At 39.5% G+C, this 18,723-nt stretch overlaps 1 protein-coding gene across 1 annotated transcript; it reads right to left on the reverse strand.

The window, feature by feature from the left end:
- Positions 1 to 2,348: 2,348 nt before the first annotated feature.
- IER3IP1 (immediate early response 3 interacting protein 1) lies at positions 2,349 to 17,893 on the reverse strand. The gene is made up of 3 exons (XM_081563466.1): positions 17,762 to 17,893; positions 4,407 to 4,508; positions 2,349 to 3,542 (listed from the first exon to the last, which is right to left on the reverse strand). Exons 1-3 carry the CDS (start codon positions 17,850 to 17,852, stop codon positions 3,487 to 3,489), a joined length of 249 nt encoding a protein of 82 aa, XP_081419592.1. The 5' UTR covers positions 17,853 to 17,893; the 3' UTR covers positions 2,349 to 3,486.
- Positions 17,894 to 18,723: the final 830 nt, after the last annotated feature.

The following is an 18,723-nucleotide window of genomic DNA, read 5'->3' on the forward strand; positions in this document are numbered from 1 at the left end:
GACTCTCTGTGTGTCTCTCTCTCTCTCTCTCTATATATATATATATATGAAATCTGTAACAGACATCTGGTCTGAAACAATTATTGACCAATTTTACAGATGAAGCCTGTGAGGTCTTAGGAAGTTTATTTAAGCCATATGATAAATAGTTCTGGCTGGCGTACTAGCAATATCCTGCCTGCTATTTTACTCAAATATATTGTCTTGTCTCAGGAGAAGGAAATGGCAACCCACTCCAATACTCTTGCCTGGAAAATCTCATGGACAGAGGAGCCTGGTAGGCTACAGTCCATGGGGTCGCTAAGAGTCGGACATGACTGAGCAACTTCGCTTTCACTTTTCACTTTCATGCATTGGAGAAGGAAATGGCAACCCACTCCAGTGTTCTTGCCTGGAGAATCCCAGGGATGGAGGAGCCTGGTGGGCTGCTGTCTATGGGGTCGCACAGAGTCAGACACGACTGAAGCGACTTAGCAGCAGCAGCAGCAGGTCACTTCATGAGTACACACATATATACACACAAGTGATTACAAATATCTACAGGGCACAGATCACCATGCCTACTCTACATAAAGCAGGATTTTTTTTTTAAATATTTCGTAACTATAGTTTTGAAAGCTTAGGGTTTGGTGGAAGAGCCTTAGGAAGCTTGTTAAGAGTGGATGCTGAACAGTGGGCCTATGGGTCCCATTGCTGCTTCAACTGATATACAAAAATGGACCTGCTCCCATCTGTTTTATTATTATTTCTGGCTGTGCTGGGTGTTCCTTACAGTCCATGGGCTCTTCATTGTGGCGCATGGGCTTAGGTGCCCTGAAGCCTGTGGGATCTTAGTTCCCCAGCCAAGGATCAAACCTGCATCCCCTGCATTGCAAGGCAGATTCTTAACTACTGGACCACCAGGGAAGTCTGCCATCTGTTTAAGATACTAGAGGATTACACTTCTAAATTATTATTCTTTTGAAAATCCAGTTCTGCTGTTAACAATTGAAGTTTGAAAACCACTTGACTAAGGAATAGGCTATGAATTTGAGTATGTACAGACTACAGTCAAGATCCTTCATCCCAGGTCATGCCTATGACATATAGACACAGGGTCAGAATACACAAGACCACTAACACTACAGGTATTTGGAGTCCAAAATAATCACAAATTGTTAATCCTAAGAATGGCTAAGTGGGAAGATGTTGGCAGGCAGGCAGGCACTTAAGTTGCTGTCTACTAAAACAAGACGCTATCGTTACTGAATCACAACTTCCCTGAGGAAACCAGGGTTAACCTGTGGAAGTTTACAGACCTCTTTTCAGGCACAGTAGAGCTAGAACTGTGTAAGAGGCCTTTAGGGAGAAACCTTTTTTTTTCCTTTCATCTTTTTAAGACTTATTTTTTGGCTGTGGTAGGTCTTCGTTGCTGTGAGCAGGCTTTCTCTAGTTGCAGAGAGTGGGAACTATTCCCTAGTTGTGGTGTGCTGGTTTCTTTTTGCAGTAGCTTCTCTTGTTGCAGAGAACAAGTTCTAGGCCAGCAGGCTTCAGTCATTTCAGCATGTGGAGTCTAGAGCACAGGCTCAGTCGCTGTGGTGCATAGACTTAGTTACTCCATGGCATGTAGGACCCAACCGTACCTGGCATCAAACCTGTGTCCCTTGCACTGGAAGGCAGATTCTTAAGCACTGGACCACCAGGGAAGCTCCTTGAGAGGAAATACTTTGATGCCCATGTTGCACTTTGCTCAGAACCACTTTGCTACAGAATACTCTGATCCTGCCCTGCTGTGACTGCTCTCCATTGAAAGGTGAACTTGGACAGTACCTCAACATTAAATGAGTATAAAAGTGTGTTGTAACGTCTTCACTAAAATGCTATCAGGACAAGGTCTCTTCTTTCTCTTTAAAATTCTATACGGCTCATTGCCTGTGGAGAAACAGGAGTGCACTCAATTAACTGCTTCTTTTGAATCTGTTCAACAGCTTAAACTCAAATTCATGCGTCAGATTCTTAAATTGCCTTTAAGTGCAAAATATTTTAGTTACTCCCATTAGCCAATTAATCAATTAAGGATCCCTCATAAACTTCTTTGGTTCAGCTGTAAGGGCCCTCTGCTCCGAGATCTTCCACCTCCAGCTCAGGCATGGCCAACAGGCATCTAATACCTGCCCTTAAGTCATAGAATCAGAATTGTTCATGAGTTGTCCTGATATATGTCAGCAATGCTGTTAATTCATTGAAGAAGAAAAAAAACTCATTAAATCTGTGCTCAATGATTTTAGAGCAAAGAACATATAGGGTAAGTATTACATACAAAATAAGATTAACACTGACAGGTATATACTAAGGTACAAAAACAAGTGTTTGACTTGGAAACTGAATTTTATTTACAAATGTTCTCTTTTAAACACAGATGCCGTTCCACCCCTTTTAAAGCATTATTAACTAATAATTTCCAGAAAAACCATTTACATTGTCTTAATCTTTCTGCATACAACAGTATTATGGGGTAAACAAATATGGGATGGTCTAAGACATAAAAACAAAACAAAAGACAATTTATCCACCATGAATGCTCTAGTGACTGACAAAGAATCACCAATCACACCGCTTAATGTGCTACTCCAAGAAACGTGATAATTTAGGGAGGTAAATGCTTAACAATAAAGTCTCCTTACATAGTATGGTTTAATGGTGATTGTTTAGGATTGCTCTTGCAGGCTACTATTTATGCTGATTTTAAAAAATAAGTCATTGTTAAAAAGGGCATCGACTTTTCTACACAGATTTTTCTTTAACCTTTGGAAATATGTAGATACTGATCTGGTCTCATCATTCAGGCCAATTAATAAAATAACAAATGTATGAATTGAACTTAAAGTGAAACTTAAAACAAAAACACAATCAACATGTGACTATCCAACTTAACAAAATTAGAACTCTCCCAGAAATCAGAGTATTGCTCCTCAGTAGTTACTATGGATTTGAATTTTTCATAGCTGAGACAGTATACAGACAAAATACTTAACCAAAGAGTTCAAAATAAAACAATCCAAATTACCTAACATTTTATATTTTAAAAATCCTTTAAATTTTATCTAGGAGGATAATCGTTCTCACATCATAACTAAGTTACAAGAACTTTGAAAAAAAATTCATCCCTGAGAAGTCAAAGAGAGAAATCTCTAAAAACACAGAAGTGACAGTCCTGCACCCTTTTAACAATCTTTTCCACAGCATGAAGTTTTATCAGCAGTCGGCAATCAAATATATTCCAATCCTCGATAGTTATGGCCTCTGATGATCTGATCTTTTTACAATAAAACTGTAAGTGCAACATTTTAACAAATCAGATAAATAGGGACTCTGGTTTTATTGTCAGGTTTACATTTTTGTCAAGTCCAAGGAGAGCCAGCTAAGATATATATACTTCAATAAAGACTGAAGTAATAACTTCTGCTGGCAGCTCTTCTTCGGAGTCTCCACTTCCCCCATTGATCTTCACCCAAATAGTAAAAGTAATACAATTGCAATTGAGTTTACTATTATCAATGGCACTGCAAAGAAAAAACAAATTTAATTATTAAACAAATCAGAAAAAAACTAAGTCATAGTTACTAGCATCAGGAAGGTAGAAATACAGTATGTCATCAGAATCACATTGCAAATCCTTATCACATAGCAACATTCAAACATGCATTGGATCATAAAATCCAAAACTTATCTGAAAGAGGGCTTGTGTGACTGGGGTAAGGGTCACACTGGCACAACTAGATCAATACAAAGTAATCTGGGGATGGTGCTGGAGGAGTTCTGGGACCACAAGCAAACTGGACCCAGGCAGAAGTAGACCCACATGGTTGCCAGTGACATCTGACATTAGAAACACAATGCAAAGAAGATTCTGTAGCTTCATCACTAAGTGAAGAATGAACTTATTTATCATTCTACCCAAAGCTGTGATGAAAGCAGCTAATAGACAGAGGTAGAGATAGCAAGAGACCCTAATTTTAATAGTTTCAAATAAAAGGTTTTGAACTCTTAAGTTGTTTGAAAATATTTTCTAATAAAATAACAGACATGGGGCCTGTATTTTTCTCTTGAAAGTCTTACAGGACTCTAGATAACTTTTCTACTTAGAAGCAAAAAGAATTTCTAAAAGGCAAGAACACTATTGTCTTCCAACCCCAAGAGGTGACATACAGGTAGCAAAGAAACGTCACATCACTGAGCATTCCATCTGCATCAGCTGGCTTAAATAGAAAAGGCAAGCAAGGAAAGAAACTAGTAACTTTTTAAGCAGTAAAGCAAGTCAAACAGAAAAAAGTTCCCACTACAAAAATGACATTCACACTTGGAAGTTTTGCTACTTAAACCACAAAATTAAAATGAAAGAGTGTTATACTAGTTTTGCTTCTTACCTCTCATCACGGTTCTTACAGATCGAATAAGGTTCATTAGCTGAGATTTAATTCCTGGCTCTTCTCCGAATCCTCCAATTCCCTGGTCTGTTCCCCAGCCAACTGCATAACATAAAGATGATTAGCTGTGTTAAAATTTATTATGCACTTGCCTTGCTCCCTCATTAGTCACCTTCTAAAACATAACTGAGTCTCTGTTAAAGACATAGTCATATGATTTAAAAATTTTAGAGTACAGTTTTTACTTTTGATAAGCAGCACATTTAATTTCCATTTTAATTTTATAAAATAAACTACAGCCTACTAAATTATTCCATGGCACTGAATTCAGTAAAGATGACTGTTGTGACAACCTAACTGTTTTCTTTCTCCTTTTTTAAACAAAACATTTTTCAGGTCAGAACTGAAAACCAAAGCATATTGTCAAGTTGAATAATAAATTAGTTCAACTCAGAATTCATAAAACCCAACGTAATTATTAGTATAAAGGTGTTGCATCTAAGTTTCACTATGTGTACACCTGGGGAAACGTTAATACAAACCTGTTCACAGCTTGGATAGGCCTTCATAGCATGCCAACAGAGGTATATCTTTTTAACTTGACCATTCCTTTTCATTTCTCAATTTTGAGGTGAGGAATTTAGCCTACTCTCTAACTCTAATCCCACTTATTTTCAGTAAATGAGTCTTTTACCTTTTCTTGTCATTTTCCTGATAATATAAATCATTACTTCTTTACCTTTATTTGTTCATCTTTTTTTTTATTACCTTACACATTCTTCTAGAGGCTCACACATCCTCATTCCTGCAATGTCCTTCTCTTGTCCTTATTTCAGGTCCACTTTTCATATCTCATATGACTAGGTATTTTTTTAATCTCCTATGACTACAGGGCTTAATTAATTCCTGACAAGCTAACCCTTTAACCTGAAGATGGAGAAAAAGTTTTTATTTTATACATGAAAGAACCAAGTATCAGGTAACAAGATTTCATATTGCTTAATCAACTTTTACTTGGTTGAAACAAAGGTTAAATAATGGTTGCTTTTTTGGTCACATCAACACAGAGATATGCTATGGTATAAAACTAATATAAAATTCAAGTTCACAACAGAGTAGGTATGTTTTGACTCCCACTCACCCTTCAAAGCCTAGCTCACCCGTGGTCACAGCCTTCCTAGTCCACAGAGGTGTTACTCGTTTCGAGCTCCCAGAGCTCAACCTCCATCACAGTGGTTAATATAACAGCCTCTACCATCTTCGGCCAGACTCGCAATAGATGCCTCTGCGATTTCATCTGAACCTCTTTCTCCCTTAAAGGGCCAGATCTTTCTAGCTCACAATGTGTGATGATTTCCATCATCTACTGAGTGAAGTCAGAAGCTCCTTAAATTAATGTGCTAGCCCTGTATCATACCACAACCCTCCAAGTATTGCTATTCACATTCAATTCCCACTAACTGCTGTACATGTTAAAGGCAGCTTCTGAATCCAGGTCTGTCTGACTTTAAAGTCAAGGCCTTTCCTAATTCCCCTCTATGTCATAATAAACCTTGTCTTACCCAAACAGTAACTACTGATTGTAAGTCATATTATAAATTCCTGGAACTAAATTTAGTCTTTCTTTACCTTTCCCTTCTCCCCCACCCCAGAGCAAGTACTTAATATACATTTGTGGAATTAAACTGAATTTATAGCAAACCGAGTTAACTTTGAATAAAGAAAGGTATGGTAAACCCTAGGATCGTAGATAAAACTTCCAAAGAACCATGTTTCTTTATTTTTAAGACACACAAAGTGTAACACAAACCAATCATTCAGTTGTAGCTTTGAGGGAGGGAGGAAGGAAGAAATCCTCTAATATTAAATGCACACGTCTCTCCAAGTTAAAAACAACCTCAAACCTGCATTTTGCTTGCTTCCTACTTCTGGATCTCTGGCAAGCAAATATATTTATGCTGTTTCTCCAACATTGACTTTTACTATATAACAAGTTCTTACTATAATTTCTTTCTCCCACATATCTGGTCTCACTTTTCCAGGTAGCTCAAATCAGCATTCTCCACTATATGGCAATTCTCTTTTTGTCATCTAAGTTCAAAGGTGTAGTACTAGCCTTTAACTACTTATAATGTGGTGAAAATTATTTCATAATAGTGTCTTGAAAAGACATAAAACACAAAATGGCCACCACCACCAGTTGTATTATTTTCCAAACCAGTTTAGTCTTACTCATATAAACCTATTTAACAATTCTGCACAGTAAGAAAGCAGCCTGGTTTCAGTTAAACATAATGGTTACTGTAAGGAAGAATGTTTCCTTGACCCTCTTAGGGTCCTTGGTTATGTCTGAAAATTAAACTGACAAAGACATTAACAGGAGAAAAGCATACAAAGTTTATTAAGGTTTTACATGCACCGGGGAGTCTTCACGAGAAAATGAAGACCTGAAAAAGTGAGCAGAACAGGAAGCTTTTCTACCTTTTAGACAAGGGAATAAATTTGTGAAGAATTATCAAGAAAAGGGGTTTGGGCTACGGGTAATGTAATAAAGTAATACAGTCTGTCTGGCCCTCAGTTCCCCATCTCTGGTGGTAAGAATGTCTCCCTTCCTTCTGGTATGGGGAGGATACCTTTCACATGAGAAACTTATCTCCTGCTTTCGGGAAAGAAGGGGCAGTGAGGGAGGAGGGTGGGGTGATCGCTCTGCTTCTAGTGTTTTCTCTAACTCCTTCAGCTTAAGATGTTCAACACACCACAGTGACTTATTTGGGGGTAGCATGTCCTGAACCCTATCAATGGACACACACTTTTAACTTAGACTTCTCCCAAAACCTACTAATAATGACATTAGTATATGTCCAACTCTTTGCGACTCCATGGACTGTAGCTCCTCTGTCCATGGAATTTTCCAGGCAAGAATACTGGAGTGGGTTGCCATTTCCTACTCCAGGGGACTTTCCTGACCCAGGAATCCAACCCACATCTTCTGTGTCTCCTGCACTGGCAGGTGGATTCTCTTACTACTGAGCTTACAAAAGTAATAAGAAAGAAGTCCCCAGGCAAGAGAAGTTAATCCGAACAACACACAAAAAAGATAAACGGAACAATAACTGACTTAGCGGAGAAAACTGAAACCTAAACCTCCGGGGAGCACACAATAAAAAACTGAGGCGAATTGTGCTGAGAATCCTGCAAACTTGAGAGAAACTTCAAAATGCCAGTGAGGGTGACGCAGTTTTGGAAACACAGGAGGACTAACTGAAAGTCCCCACAGGAGCAGTTAGCGCCGCTCATCCCCGCCTCCCTTTCCCTAGACTGAACTGATGGGAAGAGCGTCTCTCTCTTACCCTCTCAAGGAGACAGGCTTACTTTCAGTGGAGAATGAAGCAGGGAAGCTCCAGACCTGGGGAAATCTAGGGAAGATAGACTGAATTCAAGTCTACAAACCTAAGTGTCAGACTCCTGCCTGCCTTCCCGGCTTGTGTATCATGTAATCTGGAACATAAGAATACTTACATTCTGCAGACAGGAAGTTGCACAATTACTCTGGAAATTGACCCAGGAAGACTTCAGTTAGTGACATACGGGGGGCTTTAATGAAACGGCGAATTTAACTGGGACGCCCACTGGTGAGTAAATTCCAACCATATACACAGAGCTTCCAAAGAGCCTCTCAGGGTTTACTCTTTAGAATGAACTGACAGTCAAGAGGGAACAATTCTCAACATGGTAGGATAGAGTAAAGCCAGAAAAGAAGGCTCTGAGGAAGAGAGAATGCAAGAAGTTCATTTTTTTAAAAAATGAACATCCTTAGAGAAAAACTATTGTAGCTACAAAACTCAGAAAACAAGATGCCATGAAAAACGAAATGTAAAAAAAGGAGCACTTGTTCTTGCTCTAACAGCATAAAAAGTTCAAAAGAGGCTGACACACTAAGTTGAAGACACCTACAAGACAAAAAAAAAAATTTAAAAAGGAGTATCAATATGTCAAAATAACTAGAATTCCAGAAAGAGCAAAGAGAAAACAGGAAAAAATTATCTAATGAGGGGGCTAAAAAGCAAATGGAAAGATGTTCAACATCACTAATTATCAGAGAAAATATGGTCAAAACTACAACGAGGTATTAACTGACACCGGTCAGAACGGCCATCATCAAAAAATCTACAAACAATAAATGCTGGAGAGGGTATGAAGGAAAGGGGACCCTCTTACACTGTTGGTGGGAATGTAAACTGATACAGTCATTACGCCTCTATGGAGAACAGTATGGAGGTTCCTTAAAAACTAAAAGAACTACCATATGATCCAGCAATCCCACTCCTAGGCATATACCCAGAGAAAAACATACTTCAGAAAGATACATGCAGACCAATGTTCAATAGCCAGGACATGGAAGCATCATAAATGTCCATCAGCAGAGGAATAGATAAAGATGATGTGGTACATATATACAATGGAATACTATTCAGCCATAAAAAAGAAACAAATAATGCCATTTGCAGCAACAAGGACGGACCTAGAGACTGTTTGTCATACTGAGTGAAGTCAGAAAGACATATCATTATGGTATCACTTATATGTGGAGTCAAAAAAAAAAGGGGGGTACAAATGAACTTATTTACAAAATAGAAGTACAGTCAAGGATGTAGAAAACAAATTTATCATTACCAAGGGATGGGGGAGGGATAATTTGGGAAATATTGGGATTAACATATACACACTACTATATAAAAAAAGATAATAAGAACCTGTTGTATAGCACAGGGAACTCTACTCATCACTCTATAATGGCCTATATGGGAAAAGAATCTTAAAAAAGAAAAAGGATATAACTGATGCTCTTTGCTGTACACCTGAAACTAACACAAACACTGTACATCAACTATACTCCAATAAAAGTTTTTAGAAGAATTATCAAACACATATTAAGAGATGATATCCAATCTCTTAATCCCATCTGAGGGATATAAGCCTTTAGGCCAAATGGGCCCAATCAGGGTACACCCCAATGAATGAAAAGGAGACCCATAGACTGCCACATCATTGTAAAATTTCAGACCTCTCAAGATAAAGGGCTTCCCAGGTAGTGTTAGTGGTAAAGAACCCTCCTGCCAATGCAGGAGATGTAAGAGACAGGGGTTTGCCTCCTGGGTTGGGGAGATCCTCTGGAGGAGGGCACAGCAACCCACTCCAGTCTTCTTGCCTGGAGAATCCCATGAACAGAGGAGCCTGGTGGGCTACAGAACATAGGGTCGCAAAGAGTCAGACATGACTGAAGCGACTGTGCACGCAAAGATAAAGAGAATACCCTAGAGGGTTTTTACCTACAAAGCGTCAGGAATCGGAATGGCATTAGACTTATCATCAATAAAGGAAATGAGAAAATTAAATGGAATAATGTCCTCAAACTCTAGAAAAAGTGGTTCCAATCTAGAATTCTACACCTGAACCACAAATCAACTAGAAAAATAAAATTATGATTTTTTTTTTTTTTTTTTTTTTACTGTTCAGCTCTAATATGCATAGTCATATTAAACATGGAATACTGATATTACCAATAATTGGCTGGAGATGTGAGAGATGGAGAAGGGAAGTACGTGCGTATTTGTGCTTACACAAGAATGAGTGTGCCACTGATGGTACAACTGTGCTAAACCCTTTCACAATAGTAGGTCAATGACTTAAAACTTGAAAGAGTTGAAAATAATTGCTTTAGAAGAATAGAGGAGGTTGAGGAGAGATGGAGCAGGAGGCTATTTTTCTTTATAGGTTGAAGGGCTTTTTTGACCTTAAAAACCACACACATACATTGCTTTGATAAAAAGAAAAAATGACATTTAAAAAGAAAACCTGTAAAGCTACTCCTCTATTGGAGAAACCCCTCTGGAATTCAGAGCATGAACATCCTGAGGGTAGGGACAGGTTCCAGAAGTGGAGGGGCTTCAACCACAAGTGACTCTGAATATTTAAATTGCTTTATAACTGCCTTTAGACAGTTGCTGGTTTCATTTTCTTTACCTGCTTTTTAGAAATTTATCGTTGCTAAAACTATCAATCTTTTCCATTCAGGGCCACAGTCTCTTAGATGGTAAAAAAGAACTTCTTTAAGTACTTTGTGGATCGTGCACATAATGAGGAGTGATCCCAGAAAAAAATGTATCTTCCAACTGCTTGCTCTTCAACAAAACAGGATAAAACTCTACAATATAGAGAATACCATGATTTAAGCATCAGCACTTCAGTAATTTTTAAAAAATAGTAAATTATCAGCTAATGTTAGCTTCTCTATTCTTATGCCACTAGAATGAAAAAACAGAATTTTGGTCAGAGTGAGCAAAACATTTGTCTCGATATCCCACAGACAAATACAAAGTTGACCAGTGAAAGAGCATCTGCCAAGGATTACCTTTTACTGTAACAAATAGTTTTCTCTCCAACTGCTACTTAAGAGTGTCAGTTGTTTTTCCAAGGAACCTGGCCAAAGCTTTAAAAAGCTTTGCTTTTTTTTTTTAAGGCTAAAGATTGAACTCTGCAGCTTTCTTGTCCATAGCTGGAGGGCCCAGCAGAAAACAGATAAGACCAGCCAGCAGCTGTTGCTGCCAATCTCAGGAATGAACTTAAATAGAGAAAGTTACTAATTGTAAACACCACATAATGTTCTTCCCCTGCCCAGACTTCAAGAAGTCACACACAAAAGGGAATCCATCCAGATTCAGTCAACAATCCTCAGCTAAATACATTTTGAAGAAAAAGTATTAACTACAGTTTTGAGGACATTGGCAAACCTCAGCTTCTTTGAGATCAGTTTCCATTTCTATGAAAGAAAATGAATGTGCTTTATTTTGTGTCACCAAGTTTGCAGTGCTATCATAAATGTAAAAGTACCTAATAAACCACACAAAGAACTCTACCAATATAAATTTGAAAAAATTACCTTGATCAAAAAGAGCACTGCTGAAGTGAATCATCTAGTATACTTAGACTAATCTCTCTTGGTTCAATATAATTCCCAATTCAACACAATAATTTCCATTTAATCCTTGATGAAATTAAACAAATGCTTTTCAGTAATATATATTTAAATAGAAACTTATATATGTATAGAGTTTCTTCAATGTTTTATAAACTACCATGCTTATCTATGTCTATCATATGGAAGGCCTATAGAATACCCTGTTCATTTCTCTGTGGGGGTGGTGTAGTTGCTGAGCCATGTCTGACTCTTGAGACCCCATGCATTGTAGCCTCACAGACTGCTCTGTCCATGGGATTTCCCAGGCAAGAATACTGGAGTGGGTTGCCATTTCCTTCTCCAGGGAGATTTTCTGACCCAGGGATTGAACCTGTGTCTCCTGTACTGCAGGCAGATTCTTGATCGCTAAGCCACCAGAGAAGCCCTCATTTCTCTGTACATTGATGCAAATCTGACTTACTGGTTTTTTGTTTTGTTTTTTAATATTTACTTATTTAGCTGCATTGGGTCTTGGTTGCAGCACATGGGATCTTTAGACCAGGGACTGAACCCAGGCCCCCTGCATTGGGAGTATGGCATCTTAGCCACTGGACTACCAAGGGAGTCTCCTGACTTCCTGTTTAAGATCCACCTCCTTTAGGAATTTCTCTATTACTTAAGCTCACACAACCCTCACTGGGGGGTTTTCATAGATGTTCTTTATCAGATTGAGAAAGTTCTTTCCTATTCCTGGTTTCTTGAATGTTTTATCATGAAAGGGTATGGGGTTTTGTCAGATTTTTTTCTGCATCTATTATAATCATGTATTTTTATTTTGCTAATATGATGAATTAAACTGATTTTAAAAGGTTGAATCAACCCTGCACTCCTGGGGTAAATCCCACACCTGGTTTAGTTTGCCAGTGTTCTGCAGAGAATTTTTGTGTTTATATTCATCAGAGATACTGGTCTGGGGTTTCTTGTCTTGTGCTGTGTCTGGTTTTCATACCAGGTTAATACTGGCCTCAAGGCATGAGTTGGGATGTCCTCTCTCCTATTTTGGTATTAAGTTTTCTTTAAATGTTTGGCAGAATGCAGCAATGAAGCCTGGGTTTTCCTTTGTTCAAAGTTTTTAAACTACTAACTCAATCTCTTTACATGTTATAGGTCTAATCAGTCAGTTCAATAGTTTGTGGTCTTTCTAGAAATTTGTCCATTTCATCTAAATCATCTAATTTGTTGGCATACAGTTGTTTACACCATTCCCTTAAAATCCTTTTCATTCTGTAAGGTAGTGATGTCTCCTTTCATCACTGACTTTAGTAATCTGAGTCTTCTTTTTTTCTCAGTCGAGGTAAATGTTTGCCAATTTTGTTGATCTTCTGAGAGAACTAGCTTTTAGTTTTGATAATTCTCTTTATTGTTTTTCTGCGCTGTATTTCATTAATTTTCACTGTAATCTTTATTATTTCCTTTTTTTCCCCAGTGGCAGAGGGGGGAGAACTGGATGTGGCTCAAATGCAAGAGAGTCTCACCACTCTTACTGAGCTTTAATAGACTTTCTTGGCAGAAAAAAAGTTTCTCTCTTTGTTGTATACTCTCATGACAATTCCCGGTGACTGTGAATGTTTGTTTTTTAAATAACATTCACTAGTAACAGTGGTTTCATCGAAAAGAAGGTCCAGTGGAGGTTCTCACGCCAACATTTTGGAAGTGCTCTCCATTAATAATTTTATTTCCAAATAATCTGGTTAAAAGTGGGCAGAGGACTTGGATAGATATTTTTCCAAAGACATAAAAATGGCCAACAAGTACATGAAAATGTACTCAACATCACTATTCATCAGAGAAACGCAAGTCAAAGCCACAATGAAATATCACCTCACACTTGTCACAAAGGCTATTACCAAAAAAAACAAGAGACAATAAATGCTGGCAAGGATGTGGTAAAAAGGGAACCTTTGTGCACTGTCCACAGGAATGTAAATTTGTACAGCTGCTATGGAAAGTAGGATGCGGATGCTGCTGCTGCTGCTGCTAAGTCGCTTCACTCGTGTCTGACTCTGTGCAACCCCATAGGCGGTAGCCCAACAGGCTCCCCTGTCCCCGGGATTCTCCAGGCAAGAATACTGGAGTGGGTTGCCAGTTCCTTCTCCAATGCATGAAAGTGAAAAGTGAAAGTGAAGTCGCTCAGCTGTGTCCGACTCCTAGCAACCCCATGGACTGCAGCCTACAAGGCTCCTCCATCCATGGGATTTTCCAGGCAAGAGTACTGGAGTGGGTTGCCATTGCCTTCTCCGAAGTAGGATGAAGGTTCCTCAAAAAATTTAAAACAGAAACACATTTAGTAATCCCATTTCTGGGTATTTATCCAAAAGAGATGAAATCATTATCTTGAAGAGATATTTGCACTCCTATGTTCATTGCAGCACTATTCACAATTGCCAAGACATGAAAAGAATCTAAGTGTACACAGACAAATGAATGAATAAAGAAAATGTAGTGTACATATACAATGAAATATTATTCAGCCACAAATAAGGAAAACTTGACATATGTGACAACAAAGATGGACCCTGAGGACACCATGCTAACTGAAATAACTCAAGAGGAAGACTACTACTGTACTATCGCACTTATATGTGGAATCTAAAACCATTCAACTCAGAGAAAAGAGACAGTAGTATGGCCGTTGCCAGGAGCTGAGTGGTGGGGGAAATCGGGAGATATTGGTCAAAAGGTACTCTCAGTTATTAGATGAGTAAATTTTGGGGATGTATTGTACAGCATGGAGACCATAGTTAACAACACTGCACTGTTTACTTGAAAGCTGCTCTGAAAGTAAATCTTAAATGTTCCCATTGAAACAATATCTACAACAAAATGATAATTATGTAAGGTGAAGGATATGTTAACCAACCTTACTGTGGTAAGCATTCTGCAACATACATGTGTACCAAATCAATCACAAATATGTCTTACACTTACACAATGTTATATGTCAATTAAATCTCAAAGCTGGGGAAAAAAAGAATGATGTATTACATTTATAAACTGCTAATTCCAACTTAAAAGCCTCAATTCTGTCTCCTGGCCTGCAAAAACCTGCTATGTATTTTTAATATGGCCCTTTCAGAAAAAAAAATTTGTTTTCTTCCAGCTTTATTTTTACCTTTCCCACTTAGATCTACAATGTTCTTGCAATTGACTTTTGTGTTTAGCATGAAGCAGAGGGTCAAGATTCATTTACTTCTTTTTGAATATCCAGTTAACCCAGAATCATTTATTGAAGGACCTTCCTATCACACTACTGTTACCTTTATTAAATTAACTGTCCATATAAATATGTGTCTATATTTGGATACTCCACTCTGCTCCATTGTTCTATTGTCCAACAACCTTTTATTAAATTTCCTTCTCCTTAATTAGCCAGAATCAGCTTCTGCTGCTTGCAACCAAGAACCCTGACATGAATAAATAATTTCAGGACTCAATCCTTGAACCTCTCTGAGAAACAGCCTTCATTCCAATGGTTTGAAATTACCAGGAAACACTAAAAATCCCCATGTGTAAATCCTCCCCAAACCTCCCTTCTGAGTGCCAGACCTGTATACACAAATGCCTATAAGACATCTCCACTTAGAAGTCTGAAAGGTAACCAAAAATACACTAATTCCTATTCCTATGCTAGGACTTAGCTTTAAATGCTATTTCCTTAGGAACCAACACTGTCCTGATTCAACCAGGAGGTTATATTCCCATGGTTCTTACCTAGTTCTCTTCCTTCAAAGCATTTATCCTAGACTCAATTGTCTGTACAATTATTTATCTGTTTTACCTCTCTGGGAACAAAGACGCTGTGTCATGCTCGCTGCTACATCTTTCCACCTTACTCACAGTGACTGGCCTATTTGTTGTAAGGAATGGAGAAAAACTTCCTGCCACCAAATCTAGGAACCTCCTGCTTCTCCAGCTAACCTTTCCTCCTTTTAAATAAAGAAAGTATCCCACCGCCCACTTAATGCCATCTCCTCCATGTGTGCCTTAGGTCCCATCTCCACCCACCTTCTCAGAATCCTTGAGCTATCAATTACCTCATTTCTCTCCTGTATCTTTTATTTTTCTCTCATTACTATTTCCTTCCTGTTAGCAATTTTTTTCTAACCTTTAATTATGAAAGTTTTAAAACATATTTATCACTCAGATTTAATAATTGCTAATTTTTAAAACATTTTATTTTATATTGGAGTATAGTTGATTTACAATGTTGTGCAATAATTGTTGACTTGGGGGACTTCCCTCATGGCTCAGTGGTTAAGAATCCATCTGCCAATGCAGGAGACACACATGTTCAATCCCTGATATAGAAAGCACCCACATACCATGGAGCAACTAAGCCCAGACGCCACAACTATTGCACCTGTGCTCTGGAGCCTGGGAGCCATAACTATCGAAGCCAATACCTCTAGAGCCGTTGCTTGCGCCAACAGAAGCCACTGCACTGAGAAGCCTGCACACCACAACTAGAGAAAGCCTGCGCAGCAACCAAGACCTAGCATAGCCAAAATTAAATAATTTTTTAAATTATTGATTTTTTTTGCCTTATGTGCTTCATCTTTTTCTGCTTGATTTCTTTAAAAATAAATTATTGGTACTATAATATTTCACTCCTAAATATTTCAGTATGCATCTTTATCACACTAACAAGATGTACAGTGATTCCTAAATATCATCTAGTATCTAGTCCATACTAGAATCTTCAAAATGTCCCCAAAATGTTCTTTTACAATTGATGTATGAAGTAGAAGTCAACCAAGGTCCACATGCTGCATATGAATACCTCCTTACATCTCTTCTTTTTTATATTTGTATATCTGCTTCAGTGTTCACTTTCTCCCCACATTTTTCATGGCACTGACTTAACAAAAGAACCTGACTAGTTCTCACTGTTGCTGCTGACACCTAAAAACAAAACCACAATAAAACATATCTCCATATCCCCTTCCAGCTACCATTTCTTCATTTCCTCCAACTTAGTGTAAAGCAGGGATGAAAACAGTACCTGTCTCACAGGGTTCTTGTAAGGGTTACACAAGTTAGTATGTGTAAAGCACTGGATACAGATCCTGGCACATGGTTAGTGTTAAGCATTAGGTATCATTATTGTTATTATACCCTGTCAACTCGTATTATACTCACAATATCTACTCGCCCTATTTGAAATGGTGCTTTCCACATCCACTCTTCTACACTTCTGATCTGTTCTCCATAGAGTAACCAGAAAGATCTTGCAAATAACACAAATCTGGTCACATCACTGCCCTGCTTAGGACCTTTTCAATTTTCACACCAGCTTTTTACTCCTCACTTCCTGACCCTTCACCTCATGCTTACTGATCCATTTCCCGTTTCCGGTTAGACCTATTTCCTCCAAGATCTCAAAGACTCACAAGTTAGTATGTCCCAACACATCACTTTTGTAACATTCTGCATATTGTTATTGGTACTTCTTCAGTTTTTACTTAGAGTAACTTCCATCAGAAGGGTAGGATAACTGTTGTAACCTCAGCTCCTATTACATGGGCCTGGCACATATTTATGGTCAATAAGTCTCTCCTGAAGGAATAAATGAATCAATCTTGCTCATGGGTTTGAGTTTCAGTCATCTACACAGACATGTTCCGCACGCTGTGACAAATGATGTACCATCATGCAGTATCCTGCCGTAACTGTACCTCAGACAGGAAAAAGCAGCCTGCCCAAGGGGCATGGAGGTCGCTGGATTGCGAGATCCCGGTAGGCATAACTTCTGTCTTCCCTGTACGCTCAGATTCTAGGCTGGCGCATCACAGGCACCTGATAAACTGTGCTGAATAAACTTTCCTTGGAATGCGTGTGGCTGGATGTTGTGATAATCCCAACACGCTCCCTTTCCTCTTATCTCCAAAGCCCAGGAACCCCTATGATTCTCCATCAGTTCCTTTTTCAAACTACCCACGCTCCAAAATGAGCCACGCCCCTCCCTCTTTCACTGAAAACCCACACCTCAGGTGTTTGACAATTAAAAGCCGTCATGGAAACGTGTACTAAATTCCTAACCTAAACTAGTCGCAGGCAGGGGCGTCCCCGGCTCTACTCCTCATCTCCGCTTCCCGACCCCCCAGGGCTGGCACCCAACGGGGGTCTGTGGAACAATCCTCACCCCACTAAACAATCTTCACTCCCCTGTGAGACGAGAGTGGCTCAGCTCCCTCACCCAAGGAAGGGCCCCAAAGAGGCGAGCCCTTGGCCGCCCGTCTGTCCCTGCCCAGGTGGTCCCCTCACGCGGCCCGACTCGGGTCCGCGATCCCCGAGCTCCGCCGCTGCCCCCTCAGTCCGGCCCGCCGGCCCCACTCACTGTTCTTGAGGAAGCGCTCCTCGTGAAGCACGGCGATGGCATTGACGCAGAGAAGGGCAGCCTGCAGCAGCGAGTACAACGTAAAGGCCATGGCCACCCACCCGGAGGCCCAACTGATTCCCCTCCCTCGGCGGCAGGGGACGTGGCGCGGCCACGTCCGGCGCTTCCTACGGCAACCGGCGAGGCCCAAAACGCTCTCTGAGAAGCTCCGCCCCCCGCCAACGCGCCCTAAGAAGCTCCGCCCCGTCTGGCTAAGACCCGCCCTACGTTCACCTCTGCCGGGCGTGTCTGCCGAGCTGTGTACACCCGCGCTGTCCAACGCAGCAGCTTAGAAGCGATTACTGAACATTTGGATTGTGTCTGGCCCTAACTGAGGTGTTGTAAATGTAAAATACACCGAACGAAAACAGAACGTAAAATCTCCCAATAATTTAAAAATATTGATTACATGTTGAAATGTTTTGATTATATTAGGTAAATAAAATGCAAACATTAATTTTTATTGTTTATTTCCACTTTTAAAAAATGTGGCAATGAGGATATTGATAATGACATGGAGGCTTGTCCTATACTTCCGTTGGACAGCGTTGTACTGGATACTCCCAAGAGCTGTATAAGATGTTAATAGGTAATTCCTATTTTATAGATGAAAAAGGCAAATAAAAGTTTTTATAAAAATTTAACTGAAAAAAAAAATTTAACTGAAATAATATGTGCTGAATTGCACCCCACAGGCCTCCAAGGCCTGTGCTTGCCCAAGTTCAAGACCAAAGGAAAACCCAGGAGTCAGCAACAGAAATAATAATTTAATGGATGAGGGTGCAGGAGCAGGAATCTTCCTGTCAGAAGCAAGGCCCTGGAGTGACACCCTGAGGTGGGTAGGATATGGCGGCAATCTTCACTTCCAGGGAATGGTGGGATGGGAGGTGGGGGGTGGAGGGATTATCAGTTGTAGAGCAATT

The sequence above is a fragment of the Giraffa tippelskirchi genome, chromosome 14 (genome assembly GCF_054371585.1).
Source record: "Giraffa tippelskirchi isolate mGirTip1 chromosome 14, T2T-mGirTip1v1.2.pri, whole genome shotgun sequence".
NCBI lineage: Eukaryota > Metazoa > Chordata > Mammalia > Artiodactyla > Giraffidae > Giraffa > Giraffa tippelskirchi.